The 12,939-nt window shown below is 44.1% G+C and overlaps 1 protein-coding gene across 1 annotated transcript; it reads right to left on the reverse strand.

Moving 5' to 3' along the window:
- Positions 1-1,261: 1,261 nt before the first annotated feature.
- CITED2 (Cbp/p300 interacting transactivator with Glu/Asp rich carboxy-terminal domain 2) lies at positions 1,262-11,116 on the reverse strand. The gene is made up of 3 exons (XM_045011227.1): positions 11,037-11,116; positions 3,753-3,774; positions 1,262-3,203 (listed from the first exon to the last, which is right to left on the reverse strand). Exon 3 carries the CDS (start codon positions 3,194-3,196, stop codon positions 2,492-2,494), a length of 705 nt encoding a protein of 234 aa, XP_044867162.1. The 5' UTR covers positions 3,197-3,203; positions 3,753-3,774; positions 11,037-11,116; the 3' UTR covers positions 1,262-2,491.
- Between the last annotated feature and the right edge of the window lie 1,823 nt (positions 11,117-12,939).

Consider the following 12,939-nt stretch of genomic DNA (forward strand, 5'->3'; position numbering starts at 1 on the left):
TTAACACTATATCTGCATTCTTCTAAGCACTAAGTTATAGGACAATTGATAAGATATGGTTCAAGGGCATTTTATATTGTTTAGTGTCACACAAAATTAGTGGCCACTGTCTGAAACATACTGTTGTCTTGACAGAAACAGGTATAAGGAGAGAATGTTTCCTACCTGGAAATACTGGGGAGTAAGGGATCATTATACTACCGCTTCCCCAAACCTGCTTGTCTCTAGGCTAGGGTGACCAGACAGCAACTGTGAAAAATCGGGGCAGAGGGTGGGGGATAATAATAGCCTATATAAGAAAAACACCCCAAAATCAGGACAGCTGGTCACCCTACTCTTGTTGTGTCTGTTGGTGTATTTTATGAACATTAGCCATTTTGAATATTTGTATGGATTTTACACATTGATAAACTAGAGTTACTAAACAAGTTTGTGTGTAATAAAGGGTAAAGCTAAAGAATCACTTTTACCATCAGTTGTTTTGCAATACTAACCAGCTTAATTTCCCAGCTGGATTCATAACACTGTAATTCACACACACTCTCTCTCTCTGGGGTTATTGTCCTCTGTTTACACACCCACATTCAAAAATTCAACTACATAATAGTTTTGTTCTTTCCCATCACACTTGAACTCACAACACTGAAAAAATAATTTTAAAAGAATTAGAAAGAGGATGGTGTCAGATCAGTGTCAAACTTGGGAAGCATAGCTAAATGAGATTATAAGTGTTATTAGGGATAGGATCCTGCTGTCCTTACTGAAGATTTACATGGAAGGGATTTTGCTGTTTTTTTTGGGGAGGGAAGAGGGGACAGAGGGAAAACAAAACCAAACAAACAAAAAAAAAAAAACCAGCAAGATTTGGCCCTTAAAAAGAACAAATGTATACATTCATTATAAGGCAAAGTTTTTACCCCCCCCCCCCAAACACTGGAATCAAATGGATATGAATTCATTTAACTGGGAATTAGTTGGCAACCGTATCTGAGAAAAGAAATGGATTAGGGTTGTCCCACACTAGAAAATTTTAAAAACTTATAACTGCTAGGTATTTCCTTTTCCTAAACTCACTAAATATGAAAAATAGTAGATTTCAATGTCATGCATGTCTTTGAGTTTCATACAGAAATCTATGTAAACCAAATAATCAAAGATTACATAGAAAAAAAATCCCCACCACCTAATGAGTCCATCTTTTAAATAACTCTTCAACAGGACAGTAAAAATACAAAAGAAAAAGTCTAGCATGTAAGTGAAAGAGAATTTATAAAATTACAAGTTTAATAGATAAATATAATAAATACTTTATGCATCATAATTCTGGACAACTACATTTAAAGCAACTATGCTGGCAAGTCACACACAAAAAGTTGCTTCTTGGCAACTTTATTTTTGATAAAAACCACACTGACAGGCATATTACAATGTTTCTTATTAAGCTTTATGCCATAATTATGTTTAAATCCTGCTCTCCTGAGCTCAATATACATTGGTGCAATGTAATTCTACTTTGGAATGTTTTCCTGCACACCAACACAGTTTTTTTTACAGGTAGATGTTCTACTTACCAGGGGCAAGGGGGGTTCGGAAGAAAAAATTTGGTAAAATGACTTCTAGAAAAACTAAAGCATTTCTTAACTTTTTATTGACATTGGCAAATTAAAATAGAATAAATTAACAATATTTTCTCAAAAAAATGTTTTGTACAAAAATACTGTCAAAATTTCCTAAAAAGCTTTCAACACAGTAGTATCTTTTCATGTACTGAATAAACTATATTAGCAGTGTCAAAAATGCTGAAGACAGAAACAAAATAAAAATCTGTGAAATGTTTGCCACTGACTAGTCAACATTCCATCCACGCCATATTATTGTCTGTACATATGGGGGAGGGGGACTGGGTAGCAGACTTTAACATTCTTTTCCTGATCTAGGAGGGGTTGGCCCACATCTGTTAAGCTTCCAGTTTAGCATATTAAAAAACAAAAAAATAGTCTGCACTGCAATGCATAGTTAAAAATGAAGCAAGATGGCAGCATTTGTGCAGTAATATCTGCCCTTCAAAGTTCATGCAACCAACTAATGGAATTTTTTCCCTGTTCACTCAGAATCTGAATGCAGTTCAAGTCATTGGAAATCATTGTTTACAAAATCCACAAGATTAAGCAATTTGCCAAGATTAATATCTAACAGCTGAGCACTGTTGAAATTATGGACACATTACTGTGAGGCAATTAAGGGGGGGGAGAGATAGGAAAACCCATAAAAAGCCAGAGTTAGCCAGAAATTATTATTACAGGAAGGGAAGTGAGTGTCAAAACTACAAAAAAAAAGGCAATTATTTAAAAACAACCCCAATTTATACAAGCTTATAGTTTACTCTGTTTTCCAGATTCTCAACCTTTCCCGCACTGAAAAGCGAGATACTGTGTCTAAGGGAATGTTTTCATTCACACTGATAGAAAGTCCTTTGTTTGTTTTAAAGAAGTCAGCAGCTCACTCTGCTGGGCTGTTGTTTGCAAACGAAGTCTGTCATGAAATCAAACTCGTTCTGTCCCAACCACAGCTCAGGAAGCTCCTTGATGCGGTCCAAACCCATTTCTATGACTAAGGACATGAGCACCTCCTCATCTATGAAGTCAGTGTCTATGACATTGGGAGGCAGCATTGCTGCAGGGACATGGGGAACTGAAGGAGGCATGCCGCTGCCGCTGCTGCTGTGCTTTGGGTTGCAGTCTCTGAAATGCTGGTTTGTTCCGTTCATCGGATGATTTGCAGGGTGCAAGTCCGGCATATAGTGGTTGTGAGGATACGGATGGTGGCTAAAATACTGGTTGTTTAGCTTCTGCAGCTGCATGCTGGCCGTTAAGGGGCCTCCTTGGCTTGCAACAGCGGGGGCCATGAACTGAGAATTATTAAATCGTGCCGTGGGAGGCATGCTGCTGGGAGGATGCCCCCCATTCACGTTCCCCGGCCCCATTGCATGTCTGATCCCGCCATTTGCGTTCATATTTCCAGCTCCATAATGTATATGCTCGCCCATCAAGGCGCTGAAGGCATGTTGCTGCTGTTGGTGATGGTGATGGGGGCTCGGAAACTGACCCATCCCCATTCGATGTGCAGGGTGGTGATGAAGCCCGCTGGTTCCATCAGGGAATCGCCCATGATTCATGGCCATCATGTGGTCTGCCATTTGCCACCTAGGAAGTTAACATATGGAAAGAGATAGTTCTTAAAACCCACACTCTTTTACACTTGCATGGGTCCCTGAAAAAGCGACCTCTCCCCTCCGAGTGAGCGTGCAGCAGCGCTCCTCCACACAATGCTACTGATTTATTTGAAAGAAGTCTGCAGCCCAAACCAGTCCGTACTGCGAACCCTAAGAACTCACCCACCTTCCCACTGCAACTCCTGCACACCTAGCAACTAAAACTATCGCATCCACCAAACACCCACCTCTCAAACGAATTAGCCATTCTTTCCATTCCAAGCCGTGGAAACCTTTCAAAAGATACCCTGCAAAGAACAGCAAAGGAAACGAGTCCCACCTCCCCCTGTCAGCAACTTTGGAATTAAGTCTGCAAGGCTTTTCCCATTCTTTTATTTTTATAACACGTATGTAAGGAGCTTATGGTGCACAGCTGAGAATGACCCGTATTCTTTCTTGCACCGTTCACATCCGTGCTGCCGCTGTACACCAAAGTATAAACAAGCAAACAACAATCAAACCCCCCCTCCATTACACTCACCTCTCTCTTTTTGTTGTTGTTGTTGTTGCTCCAAGGGTGTTGATAAAATCAGTCAGTAAAACTCGCCCAGCATAGAGAGGGCTTTTCTTTTTCTCTTCCCTGTGGTTACGTGAGGATACTAATTATTAATTAGTGTTGCTGCTGCTGCTGCTGCTGCTGCTGCTGTTACTGGTGCGGCGGCTGCTGCAGACGCAAAAGCTGTTTCTCGCTCCTCTGCGAGGCTCATCAGCACTTACCAACAATGAGCTGTGTTTCTCTTACCCAGCTTTGGCCACAGTTAATATAGGATTTCAGAAGGGAGGAGCAAAACCCTCACAGGCAACCAGAAGTAAAACCTGGAGCAAGGGAAGGAGGGGGGGGGGGGGGGGAGAAAGGAGGAAAAAAAAAAAAGCCAGGCGGATCTGGAAGGAATCCAAAGAATCCTGTTCGTTCTGGTTGAGCGACACGTGTGTTTGCTGATCACTTATGCGGTGTCTTCAGATCAGCTAATGCTAGGAGCCATATCCCTGCTACACTCTTCTGATATCTCAAAGCGAGGGAGGTGGAGAGAATTACGAATATATTGCATAGAACTGGAGGAGAGAAGACTGACAGGGAAAATACCGGTAGATCCTGTCTCATAATGGACACTGTTGCAACCACTGCTAAGAATAACTTAACAGGCTTCGGTTTCGTCACATAATATGGTACTCAACTTGCACTCCCTCCCAGCTCAAATCAATCAGGCTGTTTTAAACTGCCATTGATTTGTGGAGCAGGGGTTGTCTGTAGGGTATTTTTTCCCCAATGCAATTCTGCAACATTGCTTCCGATTACAAGCATTACACTGAAAGCAACTGAACAGCCTTGCTCGTGCCTTGTCCAGAATTGCTGGGCTTCCTCGGTACAGCTCCAAACACGTGAGAATTAATGCTGTTTTTGTGAGCGTGTCTGGCATGCTACTTTTTTTTAGAAAGCGGTAACTCCCTTCCCCACATCCTCTAGGTATTTCTTCCTCTGACTCTATTTGGAGGGGCCTGTCGCACGCATAAAGCAGAGGTTGCAGGTGGCAAGGAATATAACTGGGGATTTTTGTCCTCCATGGCACACAGCGACACAGATCCGATCCGCGCTTTCTGGGTTACACTCGGCTGCTCCATGTACGTGTGCTTTTGCTAAGTTTGTGTTTACCTCTCTCGGTAGCTTTGGCATTCACACGGAGGCGACTCTGCTCTGTAAACAAACTCAGTAAGACTCATTCCCGAGATCCACCTTTTTACACATACACGGTTGCTGCTGCTGCCCTTGATCCGGGAGGTGGGGGAGGAACGAGGTGGTTGCAAAGTTGCACAACCTCTCGCCTGGCTGGCTTTGTCTGGTGATGATTTGAGGCTGATTTAGAGGGATCGGGTTTGCAGGGAACGAATACATGCGGTATCTGACACTGCTTTTTGCTGGAAAAGAAAAAAGAAATACATAAACACGGTAACTGCTTTGTAAATACAGTAGTCCTGTATGCTGAGGCACAACACCATAAACCCGCCCCTCAGCACAGCGCATGTAACATTCAGCACTCCTTTGCTATGGTGGGGTGGCATGCAAATAGAACCCCAAATATCAGCAATCCTGGATTTTCAAAATGCATCTCTAGCTAAAAATCCACCAGATCTTTCCAGCTGCATTAAATTATCACACAAGAGGGAGAGAACAAGGGGAGGAGGGTTGCGAACACTGCAGTGAAGTTGGATACTGTCCTATTTTAAATCTTATCTAATATAAAACTCTTAAGAAGGGACACTATGTCACAGCTCACTGAGAGTGCTGGAGGCTCTGGTTCAGCTCTATGGCAGCTGTGCTGGGAGACAAAGAATGGGGCACACCCCTTGTTAGCCATCCAGTAGCAAGCAGTAATGCTTCTGCCCCCTCCACTTCCCAGAGCAAGAACAGAAGTGTGCTGCTGGCACACATGCATCTCAAAGAGTAGAACTACAGGGCATTGCTGTGACAGCATAGGGCAGGCTGTAGGGGCCCTACTGGGGAAGGGGAAGTCTGACTGGTAGCCCTCTTTTAGAGCAGCTTGACTGGCCAGGGCCTTACTTGTCTACTCTGGCCATAACCTATTTAAAGGTCAGTTAAAGGTGATGCTTTTCTCCCTAATTGCTCTAGCGGCAATGTTCCCTCTAATTTTTTACATTCATGTGCGCAATGAATTTTGTTATGTGCACCAATATGGAGGCGATGTGTGGTGGGGGTGGGGCTGAGAGGTTCGGAGTGTGGGAGGGGGCTCAGGGCTGGGGCAGAGGGATGTGGTGCAGGGAGTGTGAGGGCTCTGGCTGGGGGTGTGGGCTCTGGGGCGGAGCTGGGGATGAAGGGTTTGGGATGTGGGAGGGGGCGCGGGGCTGGGGCAGAGGGATGTGGTGCAGGGAGTGTGAGGGCTCTGGCTGGGGGTGCGGGCTCTGGGGCGAAGCCGGGGATGAGGGGTTTGGGATGTGGGAGGGGGCACGGGGCTGGGGCAGAGGGATGTGGTGCAGGGAGTGTGAGGGCTCTGGCTGGGGGTGTGGGCTCTGGGGCGGAGCCGGGGATGAGGGGTTTGGGATGTGGGAGGGGGCGCGGGGCTGGGGCAGAGGGATGTGGTGCAGGGAGTGTGAGGGCTCTGGCTGGGGGTGCGGGCTCTGGGGCGGAGCCGGGGATGAGGGGTTTGGGATGTGGGAGGGGGCGCGGGGCTGGGGCAGAGGGATGTGGTGCAGGGAGTGTGAGGGCTCTGGCTGGGGGTGTGGGCTCTGGGGCGGAGCCGGGGATGAGGGGTTTGGGATGTGGGAGGGGGCACGGGGCTGGGGCAGAGGGATGTGGTGCAGGGAGTGTGAGGGCTCTGGCTGGGGGTGTGGGCTCTGGGGCGGAGCCAGGGATGAGGGGTTTGGGATGTGGGAGGGGGCACAGGGCTGGGGCAGAGGGTTGGGGTGCGGAGGGGTGAGGGTTTGGGGTGCCGGCTGCCCTGGGACTGTGGTGAGGAGAGAGGACTCCCCCAGCCCTCTCTCGCTGCAGCAGCCCAGGGCTGGAGGAGAGCGCCTTTTCCCGTTGCCACAGCTCTGGGGCTGTGGCCTGGGGGAGAGGCACTTCTCCCAACTCTGCGCCTGCATGGCCCTTGATAGCCTGCTGTGTGGCCGCGCAGCTTAGAGGGAACTTAGTCTGGCGGGTAATGTGAACAGTGCTATCTAGAACCAACTTGGGTTCAGGATACAGATGCAACTGGAACAGATGATGTGCAGATGTCAGCAGTCCTGCACACAGTGGGTAAGATCCAAGCACAGAGCTGACAAGTGAACAGAAGGAGGGGAGAGGCAGACCACTTAAAAAACAACAACAGTGTGACAAAGATGGAGTTCCCTGGGGGAAGGGGTGGCAAGAAGCATTAAAAGATGGGAGCAAGGAAACCACCAGAATAGCATTGCTAAGGAAGTGACCTCATCATCTGGCTGGAATTTCTACAGGAATTGAATGGGGATATTGCCATGTGATGCAATATCTAGCCTGCTGGAGAGGATAATCAGGTGCTCTCTGACACATCTGGAGCTCTTGGTTGGGGAATATGATTTAGCCATGGTCTCCAACCTGGGCCATGAGTGATAAGAAGAGGGACAACCACCCTCCTGGAGATTTTTCCCTTGATAGTAATGGTAGTTTTGTGGGCAAAAGAATGAGTATTGAGGATATACTGCTGCCGTTTGACAATTAGGCAGTTGTGGACAATATGAGCAAGCAATCTGCTAAATACAAATCCAGGATGACACCGGTAAGACCATTTGTATTGCAATGTCTTTTCAAAGCCCTACACATATCAGTTAGGATTAACACTGCTTTGGATGCCCTTTCTTATTTTCAGTTTTACAGATTCTGGAAGCTGGCACCAGAAGTAGAGATGCCAAAGCAGATTGTGGAGGACTGGCACATGACAGCAAGAAAGATGAGTAGGCAAATCACCCAATATACTATGGGCCTGAGAGGTGTTTTCAGGCATTTACATCTTATATGTAAAAGTTTAGGGTCTGATGGTGTTTTCTTCATTGGGGCTGCAAAGCAACTTACTTTATGGTTCAGATTCTATAGAATATCAGAATAAAACAGGAAGACAAGGTAGGGGATGGGTAATGGGGCAAGAATCCATCAGTTTGTCAGTCTCAGTGTGAAGCACAATTCTTTAAGGCAGCATACACATTGGTGTTCTTTAGGGCCTTTTGCATAACTGAGCTGGTGCTGCCATCAGCTAATGAGAAAGTAGGGCACTGCATATGGGAGTAAAAGTATGGCAGATAAGTTCAAAAGCTGACCCAGCTGCAACAGGCTCTTGGGTAAAGTTAGTACCTGTGTTCAGAAGAGGAATGGAAAATATCTGACAATGTGCTAGCACAGGAGTATGAAGATGGTACCCCCACACTTGAGAGTTAAGAGTTTGAAGCAGAAGGCCATGCAGCAGGTGGGATCCTGAGTGCTACTCCTCTCATTCCTTCCACGTTAGAGCAGCAGCAATAGGCATAGCAGAATGGAAAAAGAAAAATCCAAGCAGATGCTATAAAGGTTATGTACAGCTGTATTTCCCAGACTTGCAGAAGAGCTCTGTGTAACTTGCAAGCTTGTCTCTTTAATCAATAGAAGTTGGTTGAATAAAAGATATTACTTCACCCACCATGCGCCTCTAATATCCTGGGACCAACAACAGTGTTCAGCTCTAGACATACAACGACAGGAAGACATCAGGGTATCTCTCTCACTGGGACAATTAATTTCAATGGGATTTGGGCGTCTGACTCTCTTTGGCTCCTTGAAAAGCCAAGCTGTACTCATTTGTGATCTTGCCAATGCAAACCATCCTGGAGTGCGTTTGTGAGCATTCTATCACACATTGTTCAGAGCAGTGGACAAAGACTAGTTCAGAAGGACAACAGTCAGGGTTGTCTTAGGAGTCTGTCACTTTTACTTGGTTTGGTAGAAGGAGAACGTAGTAGACACTGCAGAGTTGGAAAGGAAGATGATATCTGTCTGTATTTGTGCAAGTTTCTTCATGAGGTTGATGGATTTCCACTCCATACGGCTAAATGCAGTGCCTTGCATGGTGTCAAGTATCAGAGGGGTAGCCGTGTTAGTCTGGTTCTGTTAGTCGTTGTATGTGTATGTTGTATGTGTATGTGTATGTTAGTCACAGAACCAGACTAACACGGCTACCCCTCTGATACTGCAGAGTTGGTTATAAGCCTCAGCACCAGATTCCTTGATTATCCAGCTGGAAGAAAATGACTTTGGCAAATTTTCTAGTTTTGATATCATCAGAGTCAGTAGGATAGAGCTGGAGAAGCTACAGCGTGCAATGCCAGGCACAAGCCTCAAATAATCACCGTTGTTGTTCCTTCCACTGGTTCTGTAGACAAGCCAGGAGTTCCCCAGAGCCTACCATATGTCTTTCTATTTAGAGCATCCTCTCACCACAGTGAAGCTTTCTACTTAGTGAGTCTATAAACCCTGGCACATAACCAGCCAGCCCAGGTGTGGGAGAGCTCCCCCAATGGGAATCCTCTCCAGTAGTGGCATGATGCTTAAAGATTAATAGACTGATGACAAGCATCTGCAAGAGGCAGAATCTGTAGTGGATAAGCCAGAGTCAATTATCAAGTATGGGAGAAAGGAAAGCTAGAGAGAGAGAGAGAGTTATCTGCACAGGTCAGATTTTTTTCTTTGCTGGGCTTCATAGGGCAGTTAATGTCCTCTGGTGACAGATGGTCCTGAGGCCAGACTAAAGTGGCAGTGGGGAGCTAACAATACACTGCCACTAGTGAGCGGTCCCCCCATATCTAAATTACCCAGTTACATGCCAGGAACCATAGGTTTGTTCAGTGAAGAGATGTTCTAAGCTGAGGGACATATGCCAAGATAATGGGTGGCTGCTAGGATCCATTTTTTTTGTACTGTGTCCCCTTCCCCGTACACTTACTTCATAGCTGAGGGAACATAGTTAACATTTTTGTTTTGTAAGTGTAATTCTATTCCAAGACATTTTCTTTTAAAATTTAACTCTGAAAATGAGACTATTCAGTACAAAGTTATTTCCTCAGGCGGTTCAAGAAGATACAATAATCAAAATAATCATCCATTAAATTTCACTCTGTTTGTCTTCTGTCACACCTAATCCCAGTGTGGACATCTTTAGTACATCTCTATATCTTTTGGATATTGTTATTGAATGGGAACTTCTCTGGGAATTTAGGAGATTGGTAATGGCTTCTGAAGTAAGCTCAAGGTCACTGGGCTCAAATTCAGCCCAAATTAGTTCTGACAAAAAGTACTCACCAACCGATAGCTCAGTGGCCTCCATCAAATACATTGAAGGTCTTTGTCTAGTTTCTAATAGACAAATGTCTACATTAAAGAAACATGACAAATGGTATAAAATGCCATCTATCCTTGTTGCAAGTCTCAACCAAAAAGGTGAAAGACTGAATAGGCACAAAGATTGAATGACTCAGTCTGAGGTCACAAGGACAGAGGAAAGAGATATTGGGGGAACAAACAGCACATTGCTATCTAGGGGTACCTCAGTGGGTGGGCTTTTCCAAACTGAGATTGCCTGGCTGTGTACTAGGGACCTTCAGTGAGGTATCTCCACAAATAGACTGAAACATTGATGGGACATGGGAAGTTTACATTGTCTCTGCCCAAACTGCCTCTTTTATGAATAAACAGAAGACTTTGGTTTCCAGAGATGTTAATTTAGTACCTTTCATGAGCACAGTTAAAAATATTTATGAATGAATTTTAAACATTTTACAATGAAAAGGTAATGTCTCCCCTCCGAGAGCACTCCTCCACACAATGCTACTGATTTATTTGAAAGAAGTCTGCAGCCCAAACCAGTCCGTACTGCGAATCCTAAGAACTCACCCACCTTCCCATTGCAACTCCTGCACACCTAGCAACTAAAACTATCACATCCACCAAACACCCACCTCTCAAACGAATTAGCCATTCTTTCCATTCCAAGCCGTGGAAACCTTTCAAAAGATACCCTGCAAAGAACATCAAAGGAAATGAGTCCCACCTCCCCCATCAGCAACTTTTGGAATTAAGTCCACAAGGCTTTTCCCATTCTTTTATTTTTATAACACGTATGTAAGGAGCTTATGGTGAACAGCTGAGAATGACCCGTATTCTTTCTTGCACCGTTCACATCCGTGCTGCCACTGTACACCAAAGTATAAACAAGCAAACAACAATCAACCCCCCCTCCATTACACTCACCTCTTTTTGTTGTTGTTGTTGCTCCAAGGGTGTTGATAAAATCAGTCAGTAAAACTCGCCCAGCATAGAGAGGGCTTTTCTTTTTCTCTTCCCTGTGGTTACGTGAGGATACTAATTATTAATTAGTGTTGGTATTGCTGCTGCTGTGGCGGCTGCTACAGATGCAAAAGTTGTTTCTCTAGAGAGAGTTCTCCTGTATCTTTTAAAAACACATTAAACTCTTGTTAGATATGATTCCTATATTCATAGATGGTTATTTATGGTTACTTATAAAGTGAAGAGAATAGTTGCCATATACCAATGATAGTTTCAATACTGATGTTCACCATAAATTAATCTATTGATATTTTTAATAAATTAAACCTCTCTCCTTTACTACCTCATAATGTAAATGCTAGGAATCCCCTGAACAGAGGCTGCCAGGTATGCTGAATTATACCAGACTCTATTGTAGTTTTGTTATGTGAACAAACATTCACTGGGAGATAGACTAAGGTCAAGAAACCATAGGTAAAAATGAGTTTAAATACAATTTGAACCTAGATCTCCAGCATAATTTTGGAGTCTTCCAATTTCAGCCATAATCTCACATGCTTTACTTGGCGTATCTGTAGGATGGAGACCATATTTAGAACTGTAGTTCCTGTCTTGATTTCATAGCTGCACAGACTTTTAAAACCAGATGAAACCATTGTGATGATCCAGTCTGACCTGCATAACACAGGCCAAAGGACTTCACTTAATATTTTATGTATCAATACCACAACTTCTGTTTGAGCTATAGCATATCTTTTAGAAAGAGCTACAGACTTGATTTAAAAGCTTCAGGTGACAGAGAATCCACCACATCCCTCAGTAAATTACTCCAATGGTTAATTACACTCACTGTTAAAAATGCGCGCCTCGTCTGAGTTTGTCTATCTTCAGCTTCTAAGCATTGAATCTCCTTATGTCTTTTTCTGCTAGATTAAGGAGTTATCAGATTTTTTTTTCTCCATGAAGGTACTTGTAACCATGACAAAATCACCTCTCACTTACAGCCGGTAATTACTGAGATGGCTGATGTCCACACTACCCTACTTCTGTTGGTGGTGCGTGTCCTAACTTGGGACTTGGGCTTGATTCTCACTTTAACCTCAGACCCTTTATACCACTCTTGTTGCTTCATCTGATAAAATATACTACTGTGGACCTGAAGTACATTAAATCCATTAAAGTACAGAAATCCATTAAAACCTCCCTTTTATAGAAATCCTGAAGTACAGAAATCCATTAAAACCTCCCTTTTACAAGAACAGACAACTAACACTAAAGATAGATGTCAAATTGAGAACAAAAAGCTGGAGGTATTCTTCCAAGTTCCACACAGAAAATAAGCCCTTCTCCTGTGAATTGGTAAGATGAAACACGACACGTAGTACATTGTACAGATGTTAAAAGTAAAACTGCATCTCTCTGAGCAGCATTGGGGTCCTCGAACTTAACTCTCCCTTGGTGGGCCTTGACTATGCCCATAGACTCTGCTAGGTTCCTAGGACTTGGCTCCTTGATTGAGGAGGAAAAAATAAGTGGTGCTATCTCCAAAATGCTAGCTATTTGTGGCACCAAAATCAGATCTCACTCATAGTACATTTTCAGATCTGTGATCTTTCCTGTCCTTTCTTACAAGTGGAATGAAATAGTTAACATAAAATTATCATCACTGGTCATCTCAGTTAACACTCATCAAATAAATGGGGCAGTTCATACCTCTCAGAGCTATTGTGGCAGGCTCTTTGCAGACTCATGTAGACATTTCCACATCAGTTACTCTCCATTCACATATTTGAGGTTTTCTTTACAACTACAACAGGTAATGACTTAGGGCTTGTCTACACTGGCACTTTGCAGCGCTGCAACTTTCTCGCTCAGGGATGTGAAAAAA

This window comes from Mauremys mutica, chromosome 3 (assembly GCF_020497125.1).
Source record: "Mauremys mutica isolate MM-2020 ecotype Southern chromosome 3, ASM2049712v1, whole genome shotgun sequence".
In the NCBI taxonomy this organism is placed as follows: Eukaryota; Metazoa; Chordata; order Testudines; family Geoemydidae; genus Mauremys; species Mauremys mutica.

What these genes read in the sequence shown, in the direction of transcription:
- CITED2 (XM_045011227.1), bottom strand. Translation starts at nt 3,196, where the DNA reads ATGGCAGACCACATGATGGCCATGAATCATGGGCGATTCCCTGATGGA.